At 41.6% G+C, this 19,301-nt stretch overlaps 1 protein-coding gene across 3 annotated transcripts in view; it reads left to right on the plus strand.

Annotated features, from left to right (window-relative positions):
• Positions 1-19,301, plus strand: part of TLL1 (tolloid like 1) — a 227,100-nt gene that overhangs the window by 120,972 nt on the left and 86,827 nt on the right. For all 3 annotated transcript variants that reach the window (XM_069744191.1, XM_069744192.1, XM_069744190.1), the window contains 3 exons: positions 13,148-13,228; positions 13,342-13,494; positions 18,966-19,083. In XM_069744191.1, the coding sequence (XP_069600292.1) occupies positions 13,148-13,228; positions 13,342-13,494; positions 18,966-19,083 (352 nt within the window). The remainder of the gene's footprint in view (positions 1-13,147; positions 13,229-13,341; positions 13,495-18,965; positions 19,084-19,301) is intronic.

Below are 19,301 nucleotides of genomic sequence, written 5' to 3' on the forward strand. Positions count from 1 at the left end.
AACTTGAGGGGACTTCTGTTAGCAAAAGGATTCTCAAACCCTTTGGTGACCACATTGCTCGCCAGCAGGAAAAAGGTCACCTCAGAGAAATACCAAAAAATCTGGCAAAAGTTCCTAGATTTCTCGGGGCGACAATTGTCCAAAACGAGTCAGTAAGTCCCGGTAAAAAAAATTCTTGAATTTCTCCAAAAAGGGTTGGAAAGGGGTCTTTCTACTAGCACCTTAAAAGTGCAAGTCTCCGCCCTGGGTGCGCTGTTTGATCATAAACTTGCTGACCACCCTTGGGTCTATAGGTTCATCCGAGCCTCTTTTACATCCAGACCCTCAAAATTATTACCTAAGGTGGCTCCCTGGGATTTAAATTTAGTTTTAAATGCTCTAACCGATTTCCCTTTTGAGCCTCTTGATTCTATATCAATAAAATCCTTGACCCTAAAAACGGTCCTCCTGGTTGCCTCAACTTCAGCCCGTCGTACCTGTGAGCTACAAGCTATGTCGGTGAACCCTTCTTACACTACCTTCCATGATGACAAAGTGGTTATCAAAACCGACCCTGCCTTCCTTCCAAAGGTCAACTCAAAATTTCATAGAGACCAGGAAATTATTCTGCCCTCATTCTGTCCCCAACCAAAATCCCAGGGAGAGCAAACCTTCCATTGTCTCGGTCAGACGATGCCTGCTTCAATACATAGAAGCCACAAAATCTTGGTGTCAGTCATCGGCCCTTTTTGTCACCTTCCAGGGGACAAACGGGGGGAAAAAAGGCCTCAATGGCAACTATTGCACGGTGGTTATGTACGGCTATCTCACTTTCATATTCCTCTTCTGGTCAAGTTCCCCCACAAGGTGTTACGGCTCACTCCACGCGTGCTATTGCCACATCCTGGGCGGAAAGGGCAAGCGCCTCGGTGGAACAGTTTTGTAGAGCGTCAGTATGGTCCTCACCCTCTACCTTCTTCCGACATTATAGGCTAGACTTGGGTCTATCAGACTTGTCTTTTGGGAGAAAGGTGTTATCTGCTGTTGTCCCACCCTAGGAGTCTTCTATTTCTTCCTCTCACGTGCGGTGCTGTCATGGTGAAGGGGAAAAAATGATAATTTCTTACGGGTAATTTGATTTTCCAGAACCATGACAGCACCGCATTAATTCCCGCCCTATCTTGGTGATGGTTGTGTGATTCACGAAAAAAAAAAAAAAAAAATTATAAGTAAATATGTATGTAAGGAGATATGTGTATAGATAGAAACTAACGAAAGGTTGTACAATGTAAATATGATACATAACTGTGTACTAACAAAGCGGTCATCTTCCATACTCTGAAACAAACTGAGGAGAGAGGGGCCGCCCCATTCTTATATCTCTGCTACAGGTTTCCTGTTCCTGGGGGCGGATGCCATCTCTCACGTGCGGTGCTGTCATGGTTCTGGAAAATCAAATTACCCGTAAGTAATTATCATTTTTCTTCTTGCCACTCTTCCATAAAGGCCAGATTTGTGCAGTGTGCAACGGATTGTTGTCCTATGGACAGACTGTCCCACCTCAGCTGTAGATCTCTGCAGTTCATCCAGTGTGATCATGGGCCTCTTGGCTGCATCTCTGATCAGTCTTCTCCTTGTTTGAGATGAAAGTTTAGAGGGACGGCCAGGTCTTGGTAGATTTGCAGTGGTATGATACTCTTTCCATTTCAAAATGATCGCTTGCATAGTACTCCTTGGGATATTTAAAGTTTTGGAAATTATTTTGTATCGAAATCTGGCTTTAAACTTCTCCACAACAGTATCACAGACCTGCCTGTTGTTTTCCTTGGTCTTCATGATTCTCTCTGTGCTTCAAGCAGGACCCTGAGACTATCACAGAGCAGGTACATTTATACGGAGACTTGATTACACACAGTTGGATTATATTTATCATTATTAGGCATTTAGGTCAACATTAGATCGTTCAGAGATCCACAATGAACTTCTAGAGTGAGTTTGCTGCACTGAAAGTAAAGGGGCCGAATAATATTGCACGCCCCACTTTTCGGTTTTTGAATTTCCATAAAAATTTAAAATAACCAATAAATTTCGTTCAACTTCACAATTGTATTCCACTTGTTGAGTCTTCACCAAAAGACTGGGTATCTTTATGTTTGAAGCATGATATGTGGGATAAGGTTGAAAAGTTCCAGGGAGCCGAATATTTTCCCAAGGCACTGTATGTCTAGAACAAAACAGAACATTGTCACCTGCTAATACATATACTTCTGCCTCTCTGCTCATCGCTCTATTAGGTGAAAAATTATTCCAAATGCTTCAGCTGGGGTATGAGGTGTTATTGCAAAGGGTTGTGTTAGGATTGTGAAGCTTGCCTCAGGACCCACTTAAGCTAGCCGACTTGGGACGTTAATTGACATCTGATTAGCTATATGTTTGTTTAGACCAGCTGTCTGCACTTCTGTATACAAAACAATTTTTAAAGGAGTTGTCCAGGACTATTTTATATTTTTTACCAAAAGCCTAAAAACTAACATGATGGTAGTACAGGCAAAGGCATCTATACCTGCCTGTTCCACCCAGTATCGACTAAGAGTAGTCACCGACCGCTCCTGCCAGTGATTTAGCTACTTCCAAACTGCTTTGTCAATGTTGTGTGACTACCATCATAGTACTGGTTGACAACTGGCTCCTGCAGTTAAGCAGCGGGTTGCCAGCTATCTATCAGTGTGACATTGGCTCTCATATCCTGTCAACAGAGCAGAATGAAAGAAAAGCTGCTGCTCTGTCTGTGTGACATCAGTTGGAAGCTACTATCTGCCTATTAGTTCTTGGGCCAATAGTAAAAAAAATTAAATGGTCATGCATGTTCTTGGTATCAATTGTCCTGTTTAGAAAGGATGACATAATGTCAAGAACTATTGTTTGTATGCTTGCGTAAAAATAATCTCGCCCGACGAAATAATTTTGCTTGTTCATGGTGTAATTGCTAAGCCTGTTTAGAATTGCCAATAATTGGGAAACAGAGAAACATTCATTCTCTTATATCTAAAGGAACCCTAAGAAGCAAGATGCATAAATCTAAAGGACAGCTTTATAGTGGAATTAAAAAAAGATTATTTTTATTTTATAATTCTAAGTAAAAAAAAAGTAAACATTTAAATACATACTTTGCGTAATGAAGGAACCTAGAGCAAGTCACATCTTAAAGAGAATATACTGTAATTTTTTTAATAGTTTTTGGCTGACACTTTCACCTACATGAATGCTATCTTAATGATAGAACACTTTTGATGATGCATGATGATTCCCTTTGATAGACCCATTATTAAGTGTATAATGATACCTTCTTCACTCATGGTAGCATACTCTTATGTAGCAATTACAACTTTGTCATTTTCCTGCCAGAACTAATTATATCATATACTAGTTACGAGGAATACATGTGGACTCCTCATTGATCTCCAGGTATAATTGCTTTCATAAAGGTCAATAAATAAATAAGCCTCCTAAATTTTTAAATGGTTTAAAAAAAAAAAAAAAAAAAAATGATTCAGCAAACTGGTTGAAATTCAGACCAGGAGTTGCCTATTGCCTACACTTGTCCATCGGAATTTGCCAAAATTTTTAGATGGCAGTCTGGCCCTGATGTATTATTATAAATCACAGATTTACCTTTTTTCTTAAAAAAAAAAAAAAAAAAAGTCATAACTTTGCCTTTTATAGTAAATCAATTCTTCTGTAAAAGGATTTTTATTCACCTTCCATTATACATTATTTGATATCTACTGACAGGGAAGAAACAAGAAATTTGTATTTCTCATAATCTGTTAGCAGAAAAGCTTCTAGACATAACGGAATCATCAATGATGGCCTGTATTCAACAGGAAGTAGTCAGGAGAATGTGTGAGAATTTGATTTCTCTTCTTTGTCCTGCTCATTTGGCTAACTGGGTTTAATAAAAATAAGGAATAAAAACTGTACTGACTTCCCTGAGGAGTTCCATGCCTTCCTTCTCGCAGCTGTTTGACTCCAGACTGTCGGTATCAACACCCGATGGGGGATTGTCATGTGATGGCTACAGTCAATCAGCGGCAACTAAGACAATTTCCTTCTCATTCCATCCAAGTCAAGAAGCTTGACCCTGACTGAAAAGGCTGCAGTTTTGACTTTTCAAACCATCCTTCTCCTGCTGTTGGTTGGTGCTGGCACTATAGCAGGAAACACAGCTAGGGGTTTTACAGGAATAAGATCTAGATCAGCTTCACTAAAAACACCACTCCAGTATTTTTTTTTTCATTGCAGCCCTGGAATGGTGCTACTAATGTAAGCACCCTGTCCTTACTCTCATACTTGCCTGTCATCTTCATCTTTTATCAGCGCTGCTCTGGTCGGTCTCCAGCAGTTTATGATCTGTCGGTTCACTATAGTGTTTCTGGCTCTCATAAACTTGCATTGAGAAGTTGTGACCATTACTTCTGCCTTTCAATCATTTAGAAGTTGCGGGCACAAGATGGCTTTAAGAGGAGCTGAAGACTGCAGGTGGCAAGTATAATTTTAGGTGCAGGAACCTTACGTTACAAGAATCACTCCAGCACTCCAGCTAAAGTACCACAAACCACCTTTGGACAAGCTAGGAAGTCTTCGGAACAATGTTTGTCATCCACATGGTTTGAGGGTTAACAATCATCTCAAAGGGAACAAAGGAACAAATATCTAACTCAACAAGTCAGATAAGTGGCAATGCCTGGCAGCCTCTTGTTTCTTCTTCGTCATGAAAATATGTTCTTTAGGGGTTATATTGTTTAGCATACTCATATGTAATGACTGTAGCATGGCAGACATACCATTGGTGCAACCTATGCTGCAGCTCAGGGGTTCAAGTGGTAAGGGAGCCCACTTTCACCTCCAAAGCAGATGGAATTGTGCATTATGATCCATAGAACTGGAAAGGGCCCATATTCTGTTCTTGCACAGGGCCACCTTTTGGAAACCAAAGACTGTCACAAGCCAGGAGCAGACAGACAAAAGTAGTTGAACTATTCAATGGACTGATTAGAGCAAATCTTACATAATTGTGAAGATTACACAACTAGAGAAAGGCAAGTACAATGATAGAGCCTTTTGCTTCTGTAAAACCCATGAAACCTTGGATGACTTGAATGCTTTTGCTATCAAGAATGCGGTGACTTTTTTTTTTTTTTGTAGACAAAAAACACGCCTGTGAGAATTATTATTTTGTAGTCGCTAGAAATTCCCAGAAGACTGCACACATATTTTCCCAAAATTAACAGTTGTGTGCTGTTATTCTATTGAATTATCTCTATAAGATTGATTGACAGGCGAGACACCAGTTCCGAGATTTCATTTCTGCGCTGAAAAATGGTTCAGAGAAGTCATTGGTCTTAAATATTTGCTGAGAAAACAGCAGCCATAAAAGGTATAAAATGTCTAAGGAATCACATTTGTTAGGGCAAGAAATGTGTGACCTCATAAAATCGCATTATCTCTATATGTTTTTATTCGTAATTGAATTTGTTAGGTTCAGAAATACTCTTGAGCCAATGTGATCTAGCTGTGCTCAAAACAGCTGTAATTTTTCATCCTTGCTAATTCTCTGTATAGTTGCAAGAAATGTAAGGCCACATTTATTACAAAGCAGTTGTTTAATAGCTTGGTTAAACAGGTTGGTCGTACTTTTTCATGTGAACAGAACGATTGTTAATTTATGTGCAAAGTGCAATCAAATTATTGTTCTCGGCAGCACATGTCCTGTCTACACAAAACAATGTGCTCTCAAGAATAATGATTTTTAAGTAAACTTAAAAATCATTTCACCTTATAAAAGAGCGTTTTGATCGTTCACCCAGAGATTTATAGCCTGTTTCTAAGAATGCTCGTTCCCGATTATTGGCCAGTGTAAATGTTATCTAAGTTACAATTCTAGACCAGCACAAGCAAACTAACTAATCTCAGAGTTGCACTGTCCATGTTCGGAACATTCCATAGTGTGAGGAGGAAAAGTAATCTGGTTTAATGACTTTTTTAATAGTTAACTGGTATAATGTTTTAACTTAGAGGAAATCAGACAATTACCCATTGTTTGTCAGGTTTATATGATGGCAGTATTTTCTTTTTAATACATGATAGTTGTGTTTTCTTTCTCTTTTCCATATAAAAAAATGTATTTAATTGTTGAGCAAATTACAAATGCAAATAGCATTGATGAATAAATGAAAGCTTATTGCTCATAGCAGGAAAACCATGTAATGGGGACTCTAGCACCTTGTTCCATTCTTCTGTAATCTGCGCTTCCCACCTACCCTTTAGCTAATTGTCTTGAATCAATTTTCACACTCAACAAGTGTGTAAGTAATGCATATATCAGGCCTTTAGGGCACGGAAATGTAAGCACTCCTTCTATCTCTGAAACAAAAAAAATATTTGAAGTTTTGAAATTTTTACACTGGCCACTAGGCCCAATAATACCAGTTAAGATACCTTCACACATAACGATATTGTTAACGATATCGTTGCTTTTTGTGACGTAGCAACGATATCGTTAATGAAATCATTATGTGTGACAGCGACCAACGATCAGGCCCCTGCTGGGAGATCGTTGGTCGCTGAACAAAGTCCAGAACTTTATTTCGTCGCTGGATCTCCCGCGGACATCGCTGGATCGGCGTGTGTGACACCGATCCAGCGATGTCTTCACTGGTAACCAGGGTAAACATCGGGCAACTAAGCGCAGGGCCGCGCTTAGTAACCCGATGTTTACCCTGGTTACCATCCTAAAAGTAAAAAAACAAACACTGCATACTTACCTACCGCTGTCTGTCCCCCGGCGCTGTGCTCTGCACTCCTCCTGTACTGGCTGTGAGCGTCGGTCAGCCGGAAAGCAGAGCGGTGACATCACCGCTGTGCTTTCCGGCCGCTGTGCTCACACAGACAGTACAGGAGGAGTGCAGAGAAGCACAGCGCCGGGGACCGACAGCGTTAGGTAAGTATGTAGTGTTTGTTTTTTTTTACTTACTTACTTAGTTACCCGATGTTTACCCTGGTTACCGGCATCGTTGGTCGCTGGAGAGCGGTCTGTGTGACAGCTCTCCAGCAACCAAACAGCGACGCTGCAGTGATCCGGATCGTTGTCGGTATCGCTGCAGCGTCGCTTAATGTGAAGGGGCCTTTATACTTGAAGTTTTGTGTTTACAGCCTGGGCAGACTCTTCTTCTAAAGAGATTCTATCCTGTCTCTCTTCAGCTCCAAGGCACATCCAGTATGGCCATCTTCCCCTAGCTGACTGATTAGGATGATCAGCCAGCCTGGTTATATGCATAGCCAGCTAGATGCAAATAATCATAGCCTTTAGAGCTAGGATTTAACCCTAGCCTTTGCTACATATGTTATTTTACTTAGGTGGTCTATAATTGTGATTTGGATGAGCATCAGACCATGTTTTATTAGTAAGCATTTCAGAACCATAGATATTTCCAAAAGGTTAAATTCCCCCCCCCAATATATATATATATATATATATATATATATATATATATATATATATATATATTTATTTAGTTATGCCTGTCAATAAGTTGATATACTTTCCCTTTTTGGTAGCAAATATATGTAATATTGTCTGGTATTTATACATGTGAGGCTATTTTCCAATTCACTGGGGAACACAATTTTTTAGGAGTTAGATCAGACAACTGTTCTTAACTAATTTTTGGATGCTGAATCCAGAAATGATCTCAGTTTTTCTCTATCAATTCAAGTTTTTGAACTATAGGATTTTTGTCTTCTCAAAAATATGTAAACTACTGTACCTAAAGTGTTTTTTTTAAATAGTACAAATATGAACAAAAAATGAAATATATAAGAAATAGGCATGACAAATATGTTTAACACTATCATGTATTTTACAAAGGATATATATATATATATATATATATATATATATATATATATATATATATTATTTTTTTTTTTTTGTAGCTTTTTCGGGAGTGTTTAACTTGAGGACAATCACGTTTGGTGCTCCAGCAATAGTCAGCCATCATATGTACATCCCATCTACCCTGGTAACGGTCTTCCATAACCTTCAAATCTTGGTGAAATCGTTCACCTTGCTCATCGCTAACAGCACCAAGATTTTCCGGAAAGTTAGCAAGATGGCAATGCAGAAAATGTAGTTTAATACTCATGTTGCAACCAAGCGCTTTGTAGCTCTCCAATAGTTTTTGAACAATTTCTTTGTAATTACTTGCATGTGTATTTCCAAGAAAGTTCTTGACGACGTCTTTGAATGATAACCAAGCATTCTTCTCAAGATCTGACATAGTCCCGGTGAAATGTTCATCTTTGATGAGCTGTCGAATTTGTGGACCATCAAACACACCAGCCTTGATTTTTTTTTTCAATGGACAGTCCAGGAAGTGCCAACATGATGTACTTAAAACAGTTGCCGTTAGTTGGCAATGCTTTTACAAATTACTTCATGAGACCTAGTTTTATGTGCAGAGGTGGGAATAGTATATTCTTCCTGTCAACAAGTGGCTGATGTAGAATGTTAGGATCTCCAGGTTTAAGACCAGATGTTGGAGGCCAATTCGACTCAACCCAATGCTTTTCTCGAGCTCTGCTATCCCACATACAGAGAAAGCAGGGATACTTTGTGTACCCACATTGCTGACCAAGAAGGAAGCAAACCATTTTAAGGTCAACACAGATGATCCAATTGTGTGTGTCATATTTTAATAACTCAATAACTCTTTACATCTCCATGTTCTTCACGAAGAGAGACAGAATGCCCAATAGGGACTACACCAAATAAATTGCCATTGTGTAGAAGGACACACTTAAGACTCCGCTTTGAGCTATCAATAAACAGTCGCCATTCATTTGGATTGTACATTGAAAGCCCTAATTCTTGTAGTAAACCAGGAATATTATGGCAAAACACAAAACCGCTGTCACACCGAAAGTACTGCAAAAATGTACTTTCTCTAGTACGAAAGTATGATACCTTCGCTCCTTGTTCAAGTAACTGTTTCTCATTCAGTCTTGATGCTAGTAATTCTGAAGCTTTTTTTGATAAGCCCAATTCACATGCTAAATCATTTAACCCTGCTGTTCTGTTCGGTCTGGGGAGACCTATTTTGAACTTTGGTATTTTTTGGGGTGTTCAAGATGCGGTTCTGAAACTTGTGGTTGATTGACTTAAATGAGGATGGGTCGGTCGGCCACGGGTTTCAGAGCCGCATCTTGAATATTTTAAAGAATATTGAAGTTCAAAGTCGGTCATTTTTGACCAACAGAACAGCAGGGTTAACTCGTGCTGATCAAATCCCTTACGAACTGAATCCTTGTGAATTTCAAATTCTGCATCATTGCTGTCACTGTGTTCGTCAACATCACTCAGAACTTCTAGAGATGGTAGCTGTTCGAAAACTGGCACTGGAATTTCAGCTGAATGAGGCATTGGTCTGATAGCTGACGGTAGATTTGGATATTCTATTTTACTTTTATTTTTCCTGTTAAATCCTGATGTTTTCACTAAACAGAAGTAAGTCTGTGGAAAGACTTTTTTGCTCTCTCCACACCATGGGGATACCAAATGCCAACTTTTCACGTGTTCCTTTGGTCCACATCCGTAAACTCTCGACACACTGCTTGCACACTATGTGAGGGGCCCATGGCTTATCTTGACCACAGAGTTTTACTTTAAAATATGCAAAATATGCTTGTTTGACAAATGCACTGATGTTTGCCCTTTGAACTGGAATGGTGAAAACATCACAAATACATTTACGACGAGAGGAAGAAGGAGCAGACATGATATGAAACAAAGGAAATATGTACATATGTAAATAAAACACTGAGATGGAAAGTTACAAGCTTTGAAAACTAACAAAGAAAAAAATCATAAAAGATATATAAATTACAACTAAGCGCCCAATGTAAAGAGAAAAGCTATCACAAATCCTATTTGTTCCTACTATGATAATTTCTTTGTGTAAAGATATTGATAATTATGATGTATTGGAAGCTGCACACACCTCTCACCACACTCTCAGTTGTGACTACTCTTACAAGTTGCCACGTAGCTCTATATGAGTCGAATTGTAATCAGACAACAAGTCTTATTACAGATATCAGTGCAATTGTGCTTCTCTGGCAGGTAAGTTATGGAGGAAAAACTTGACGTGCTAGAAAAAAACTGACTACATTTTTGGAATCAGCATGCCAATTTTAGTATAAATCAGGTCAAAAACCTAACTCAACAGAATTTTTTTTTATAATTGTTCCCCAGTGATTTGGTGCCTCAGTTGTTTAGTCTTGCTAACTAGTGTGTATGGCCACTTTTAGGCAAAAAGAAAATTGTAGTTTAAAGGTACCTTCACACATAACGATATTGTTAACGATATCGTTGCTATTTGTGACGTAGCAACGATATCGTTAATGAAATCGTTCTGTGTGACAGCGACCAACGATCAGGCCCCTGCTGGGAGATCGTTGGTCGCTGAACAAAGTCCAGAACTTTATTTCGTCGCTGGACTCCCTGGAGACATCGCTGGATCGGCGTGTGTGACACCGATCCAGCGATGTCTTCACTGGTAACCAGGGTAAACATCGGGTAACTAAGCGCAGGGCCGCGCTTAGTAACCCGATGTTTACCCTGGATACCATGCTAAAAGTTAAAAAAAAAAAAAAAAAACACTACATAATTACCTACCGCTGTCTGTCCTCCAGCGCTGTGCTCTGCTCTCCTCCTGTACTGTCTGTGAGCCGGAAAGCAGAGCGGTGACGTCACCGCTCTGCTTTCCGGCTCACAGACAGTATAGGAGGAGAGCAGAGAAGCAGAGCGCAGCGCCGGGGACAGACAGCGGTAGGTAAGTATGTAGTGTTTGTTTTTTTTACTTTTAGCATGGTATCCAGGGTAAACATCGGGTTACTAAGCGCGGCCCTGCGCTTAGTTACCCGATGTTTACCCTGGTTACCGGCATCGTTGGTCGCTGGAGAGCGGTCTGTGTGACAGCTCTCCAGCGACCAAACAGCGACGCTGCAGCGATCCGGATCGTTGTCTGTATCGCTGCAGCGTCGCTTAATGTGAAGGGGCCTTAAGAGATGACTAGAAATATCTTTGGGATAAGTCAAGATTACTTTCTCACTTTTTTTGTATTTTCTCCCACCTTTCATTTTTACATGGCCATTATCTTGTTTGCCAGATCTTATAAATAGTGTTGAGCATTCCGATACCGCAAGTATCGGGTATCGGCCGATACTTGCGGTATCGGAATTCCGATACCGAGATCCGATACTTTTGTGGTATCGGGTATCGGTATCGGATACATAGAGATGTGTAAAATAAAGAATTAAAATAAAAAATATTGATATATTTACCTCTCCGGCGGCCCCTGGACTCAGCGCGGGTAACCGGCAGGCTTCGTTGTTCAAAATCAGCGCTTTTAGGACCTGAGAATCACGTCCCGGCTTCTGATTGGTCGCGGGCCGCCCATGTGACCGCCACGCGACCAATCACAAGCCGCGACGTCACCGCAAGCTATTAACGCGCTCATTTTTAAAAATGAGCGCGTTAATGGCTTTCAAAGACGTAGCGGCTTGTGATTGGTCGCGGCCACGCGACCAATCACAAGCCGCGACGTCACCGCACGCTATTAACGCGCTCATTTTTAAAAATGAGCGCGTTAATGGCTTTCAAAGACGTGGCGGCTTGTGATTGGTCGCGGCCACGCGACCAATCACAAGCCGCGACGTCACCGCACGCTATTAACGCGCTCATTATTAAAAATGAGCGCGTTAATGGCTTTCAAAGACGTGGCGGCTTGTGATTGGTCGCGGCCACGCGACCAATCACAAGCCGCGACGTCACCGCACGCTATTAATGCGCTCATTTTTAAAAATGAGCGCGTTAATGGCTTTCAAAGACGTAGCGGCTTGTGATTGGTCGCGGCCACGCGACCAATAACAAGCCGCTACGTCTTTGAAAGTCATTAACGCGCTCATTTTTAAAAATGAGCGCGTTAATAGCTTGCGGTGACGTCGCGGCTTGTGATTGGTCGCGTGGCGGTCACATGGGCGGCCCGCGACCAATCAGAAGCCGGGACGTGATTCTCAGGTCCTAAGAGCGCTGATTTTGAACAACGAAGCCTGCCGGTTACCCGCGCTGAGTTCAGGGGCCGCCGGAGAGGTAAATATATCAATATTTTTTATTTTAATTCTTTATTTTACACATCCCTATGGATCCAAGGGCCTGAAGGAGAGTTTCCTCTCCTTCAGACCCTGGGAACCATGAGAATACCTTCCGATACTTGATGTCCCATTGACTTGTATTGGTATCGGATATCGGTATCGGCGATATCCGATATTTTTCGGGTATCGGCCGATACTATCCGATACCGATACTTTCAAGTATCGGACGGTATCGCTCAACACTACTTATAAACCTTATTGTTTTGTGAGTTCCATCCCATTACTTGTGGAAGAATAATTGGACTTTGCAGACTAGAATCCATTATTGCTGTTTCTAGATATTTTTCTTGACCCATTTTTGTTAATTTGTAGAGTAAACAATGTGTTTTCCTTTGTTGGCGTTTTTAGTTGTATCTGAGAAGCTTTGTGCTATTGATTATAACGCAATGAAGGAATGCCTCTGAGATCTTATTACAAGACACCACAACCTTAGAGCTTGCTGTTCTAGTGTGATTTAAGGATGTGGTTTTTAAGATCCATTTCAAACCCAATAAATGTTTTAAAAAAATGTTTGTTCACTGCAGTTTTGGGTGTCCTTTTTTTAAGATAGCTTAATAGTCTTTTGTTGGGAAAAATTAATTACCAGAAGATGAAAACAGTCAGCAGTATGCAATCTAGATAAAAGCTGTTCGTCTGGCTGCTAATCAATATTTCACAAAAGATGTGAAGGTCCCAAGGAGCAGAGACACTTTAGATAATAATTTGATGATGTCATTGTCGTGACTTGTTTAGTGGTATGAAAAAAAAAAGCAAGAGTTCTTGGCTAAGACTCTAGAAATCAGATTAAAAATGACTTGAGCTAAGCAAGCTTTCCTTATAAGTCTAGTGTATAGCTTTTGTAGTTTGGCGATTAATGTTGATGATCACAAGTAACATATTTTCTTATGTTTTCAAGGTGGCCTTGAAGAACATGATCTTTCAAAAAAAAGAGGAGCACTCTATCAGCTTATAGACAGGATAAGAAGATTTGGCTCTGGTATTCCAACTATTTATATAAGCCTTTTAAAGCAGCATGATAGTATTTTAAAGCCACATTAATAGTGCCAAACACACTCATTCTGTTTAACACATGGATACTTCAATTCACAGGACATGAGCCCATAAATGAAACTGGTGAAAAAGCAAATCTGAAAACCTCAGGGAAAAATGAAAAGAGAAGAATTCCCAGAGCTGCTACATCACGAACAGAAAGAATATGGCCTGGGGGAGTTATTCCATATACTATTGGAGGCAACTTCACTGGTAAGATGCACGCTTTTGTTAATACTCATGGTTTATTATTATAGAGATCAAAGCATTTTGGGGAAAGTGTTACCCCATTGCATTTTCTCCATTATTCAACATTAAAGGTCCCCATATACATTAGACTAAAGTTGTCAACATCTGATGATATCAGCGTGGTTGTCTGAAAGCCAACGTAAGTACAGTACATGGGGACCTCCTTCCTTTCCCATGACAAATGATGCTGGGGTACAGAAGAGACCTTCCTGATGACACAAGGGTCCTTCTCACTGGAAATAAGCCGCTGCCAGAGGAGTCTGTGTCTCTCTCATAGAGGACAAAGGAGCACTCAGATGAGTCAAGTGTTCCTTTTGTGGAGGATAGAAAAGAGAAAGTGGTCAGCAGAGGTTCATTATATGTGGCCTAAGGGGCAGGTACACTGCAAGATAATAATGAACCAACATTATTAAACATTCTCATTTCACGATTATCTTGCTGTGCAAACAGGCTACCAATCACCCGATGAATGATTTAAAATGCTTGTTCATCGGCTGAAATGATCTTTTGTGCAGCACAAAATATCGTCGTTCTTAGTGGTGCATCATCCTGTGTAAACAGGACTCGCATTGCCAAATATGTTGTAACCTAAGGTACCTTCACACTAAACGACGCTGCAGCGATCCAGACAACGATCCGGATCGCTGCAGCGTCGCTGTTTGGTCGCTGGAGAGCTGTCACACAGACCGCTCTCCAGCGACCAACGATGCCGGTAACCAGGGTAAACATCGGGTTACTAAGTGCAGGGCCGCGCTTAGTAACCCGATGTTTACCCTGGATACCATCCTAAAAGTAAAAAAAAACAAACGCTTCATACTTACCTTCTGCTGTCTGTCCCCGGCGCTGTGCTTCTCTGTACTGGCTGTGAGCACAGCGGCCGGAAAGCAGAGCGGTGACGTCACCGCTCTGCTTTCCGGGCGCTGTGCTCAGTGAGTGCAGGAAAGCAGAGCGCCGGGGACAGACAGCGGAAGGTAAGTATGAAGCGTTTGTTTTTTTTTACTTTTAGGATGGTATCCAGGGTAAACATCGGGTTACTAAGCGTGGCCCTGCGCTTAGTAACCCGATGTTTACCCTGGTTACCAGCGAAGACATCGCTGAATCGGTGTCACATACGCCGATTCAGCGATGTCAGCGGGAGAGACAGCGACCAAAGAAAGTGCTGGCCCTCTAGCCCCGACCAACGACATCACAGCAGGATTCTGATCGCTGCTGCATGTCAAACTGAACGATATCGCTAGCGAGGACGCTGCAACGTCACGGATCGCTAGCGATATCGTTTAGTGTGAAGGTACCTCTAGTATAGATCACTCAGTATGCATTGTTTACTTTGGTTTGTGTAAACAGACATTTAAACATCCGCCGACTGGTGAAAGTTTACCGATCAGAGGTTATACCGGCACTGGAAATTGGAGGAAGACTGCAATTTGCTGAGTTTACGCACTTACATTACATATACATTTTGTCAGGTTTATGGAAAAAATAGTTTAGTGGGAGTGATTCTTTATGCTCCCTCTCAAGTATATAGACTGTTCTTTTTTAGGATAGTTCAAGATTAGATCCACATCAATAAAGAGAAGTTACAGCAACCATACAATCAAAACCAAAGAAAAAAAAAAAAGAAACATACTAAAATACTTCTCTTTATTTTTGAAGAAGATATGTTTATTGTCGTCATTATATCCTTTTTGGCTCGAGTAATACAATGATTGTATACATGGAACTCTGCTCATGCCTCTGTGTGGCCAAGATGAAGGTTAAGAGGGAATCTATTCTGGTATCATTAATCCTACAACAGAATTCAGCCTCTTTAAGCACATGGTGAACATTAAACTGCATACTAATCCACACTGGAGATCAGAACATAATTCTAGAGAAAACATTCTTAAAATAAGAAAAAAAATGTGTGCAAGTTTATATACCCATGTGTACATTTATATGTAGCTGAGAAGGTGACATAACTGTATTTTGGTAGCTTAAAAGATTCATAGAGTACAATTCCAAAGTTTTAATTATGGAACTTTGCCTCAGCAAATTATTTGGCTATAAGACTGACACTTGCGCGCTGTTCATTTTTTTGGCAAGCACACTGAATCTGTTCATAGGTCCCCATGTGCTCAGCGGATCAGCGAAACAGACACATTTAGCAAAGTGTAACCATGCCTATGGATGGTTCTGAGATTGTAGTCCCAATACTGTGTTCTTGAAGTTCCCAGACCTACAGTAGCAGTAATGAAAGTAAAGGTCTCCATACTCATTAGACTAATGTTGTCCAAACCCGCCAATATCAACGGGTTCGATTGATGTTCTAATGTGTATGGGGGCTGTATGGCCACTAGATGACATAATGTGCATGGACAAATGATGGTCAGGAGAGATGTTGATGGCACGTGTCCGATTTGGACTGCTGATCGCAGTGTTCTCTCTGAGATAAGTCACCAGTCGACATGCCAGCTTGCAGCTTTCTCATAGAGAGAACACAGGAGGACTGGTTCAAAAGAGTGATCATGTATATGGGAGATTCGGCAGAGATGGCTGTCGGCCAAACAGTCGGCTGAAGTGTCATTCGACTGACCTCAACCTAATGTGTATGACCAGCTTAAAGGGAACCTGTCACCCCGTTTTTTCAGTATGAGATAAAAATACCATTAAATAGGGCCTGAGCTGTGCGTTACAATAGTGTATTTTTTGTCCCCTGATACCCCACCTTATGCTGCTGAAATACCTTACCAAAGTCGCCGTTTTCGCCTGTCAATCACGCTGGTCTGGTCAAAAGGGCGTGGTGAAATGGCTGCTTCTCCCCCACCTCTTGCTTATCTTCCCGGCGTTGGTGTAGTGGTTCTCGCATGCGCAACAGCCGAAAGAGCGCGATCTGTGCTATTCCCCTGGTGATCGGTGGGGGCGGCCATCTTCCTGAGGCCGCACGTGCGCAGATGGAGTGCTCTGCTGCCCGGGGCTTCAGGAAAATGGCCACGGGATGCCGCATGTGCACAGATGGAGATCGCGGCGGCCATTTTCCTGAAGCCGAGTTCGCATCTCTGCTTCAGGGAAATGGCCGCCGCGATCTCCATCTGCGCACGTGCGGCATCCCACAGCCATTTTCCTGAAGCCCCGGGCAGCAGAGCACTCCATCTGCGCACGCGCGGCCTCAGGAAGAAGGCCGCCCCTACCAATAACCAGGGGAATAGCACAGATTGTGCTCTTTTTCGGATGTTGCGCATGCGAGAACCACTATGCCAACGCCGGGAAGATAAGCAAGAGGTGGGGGAGAAGCAGCCATTTCACCACGCCCTTTTGACCAGACCAGCGTGATTGACAGGCGAAAACGGCGACTTTGGTAAGGTATTTCAGCAGCATAGGTGGGGAATCAGGGGACAAAAAATACACTATTGTAACGCACAACTCAGGCCCTATTTAACGGTATTTTTATCTCATACTGAAAAAACGGGGTGACAGGTTCCCTTTAAGGCCTGCCAGAAACATTGGCCGTGGCGCGGCCATGACACATAGTGGCAACTAACCACTTCTCTTTTGTGATTAACATGCAGTTGCTTGAGGTTTTAGGCGAATATCTGAGTCACCCTCAAAACTATGCAGAATATTGTAATTTCCGTGTGTGTGTGTTCGTTTTTTTTTTTTTATATTTATCTGCTATTCTCCTACAAAATCAACATACTACTTGTTAATCCCTTTGCTCACCAGCCATTTTTTTTTTTTTAATAAAGTTTCTAGGTTACTTGAACATACAATAGACTGATCGCTTGCAATACCACAATATTGAGATATAGGCATCAAAATGGTTACCAGCAGCAATCAAACCTCAGCTCTGCTCCTTGTTGTTTAAGACAGATGCCAGCATATATCTCATGTGGAGGGAGATAAGCTCCTGAACTTCCTCCACACGATGACCCCAGAGCTCACATAAATTTATTTTTGCTCTAATGAGTTAATCATGAAACAGCAGTGATAATTGGTACTCTAATTTTCGCCCACATCGTGGCTTCACCACAGCTGCGGCCTCTTCGTCTTGTCTTAAGGTACCTTCACACTAAACGATATCGCTAGCGATCCGTGACGTTGCAGCGTCCTGGCTAGCGATATCGTTCAGTTTGACACACAGCAGCGATCAGAATCCTGCTGTGATGTCGTTGGTCGCTGCAGAAAGTCCAGCACTTTATTTCGTCGCTGGACTTCCTGCTGACATGGACTTCCTGCTGACATCGCTGAATCGGCGTGTGTGACGCCGATTCAGCGATGTCTTCGCTGGTAACTAGGGTAAACATCGGGTTACTAAGCGCAGGGCCGCGCTTAGTAACCCGATGTTTACCCTGGTTACCAGCGTAAAAGTAAAAAAAAAACAAACACTACATTTTACCTTCCGCTGTCTGTCCCTCGACGCTCTGCTTCTCTGCCCTGTGTAAGCACAGTGGCCAGAAAGCAGAGCGGTGACATCACCGCTCTGCTTTCCGGTCGCTGTGCTTACACAGGGCAGAGCAGCAGAGCGCCGAGGGGTCACTGCTCTGCTTTCCGGCCGCTGTGCTTACACAGGGCAGAGAAGCAGAGCGCAGAGGGACAGACAGCGGAAGGTAAGTATGTAGTGTTTTTTTTTTTTTTTTTTACTTTTACGCTGGTAACCAGGGTAAACATCGGGTTACTAAGCGCGGCCCTGCGCTTAGTAACCCGATGTTTACCCTGGTTACCGGCATAGTTGGTCGCTGGAGAGCTGTCTGTGTGACAGCTCTCCAGCGACCAAACAGCGACGCTGCAGCGATCCGGATCGTTGTCGGTATCGCTGCAGCGTCGCTTAGTGTGACGGTACCTTTACCCTCATGCCATCTTGGTTCTTTTAAATTGTAATGCTGAAAGCCATCTTAGGCTTTATTCACTCATCAGTATTTTTGATCAGTATTTCTATACCAAATCCAGGAATGTCTCCAAACCACAGAACAGGTGTCAAATTGTTTTTTTTTCTCTAAGTTCCACTCCTGGTTTTGACATACAAACACTGATGAAAAATACGGACCAAATACTGACGTGTGAATGCGGCCTTACAGATATGGCTCACAATAGTGTAGGCTAAATTGTAGTGCCTGCACATTATAATAGAATTTCTATACCAGTGTTCCCACTCCACAGCTTCTCTCAAATGTTTGTGCCAGCCTTATGGCAATGACCATTACTTACTGCTACAAAAATTACTGTACACATGTACAAACAATATATTTGTCTGCCAGCTTCTAGATTCTTTTGTATTTGTAGAACAGAGTCAGACGTTGTAATCTTTGTGTATTCTAAGGCGTAATGTATAATGTGCCTAGTATATTGGCTATAATGTAAAATTTTAGCTGTCTTGTGTTACTTACTCATCCTTACTTTTAGAACATGTCTTGTATAAAATTGCTCTTTTTTTTTTTTACTCCATCTTACATTTCCTCTAGGAAGTCAGAGAGCCATGTTCAAGCAGGCCATGAGACACTGGGAAAAACATACCTGTGTAACCTTTATAGAGCGTACCGATGAAGAAAGCTGCATTGTGTTTACATATAGGCCTTGTGGGTAAGGAAGATGCCCTTTTTATGAATTTTTTTTTTTTGTATTTTTATTTATACTGGTCAAAAAAACGCATATCAATATACACTGTTACAACCTTGATTATTTACACAAGCAAAAATGCACTAAATGATGTTCTTACATCTGACAACGGATGCCAAAAGTTTTTTTACGTGCCCATTGAACCCTCTGTCACTCCAGATGTGCCATTTCACTGGTTCCTT

Source organism: Ranitomeya imitator, chromosome 1 (genome assembly GCF_032444005.1).
Source record: "Ranitomeya imitator isolate aRanImi1 chromosome 1, aRanImi1.pri, whole genome shotgun sequence".
NCBI lineage: Eukaryota > Metazoa > Chordata > Amphibia > Anura > Dendrobatidae > Ranitomeya > Ranitomeya imitator.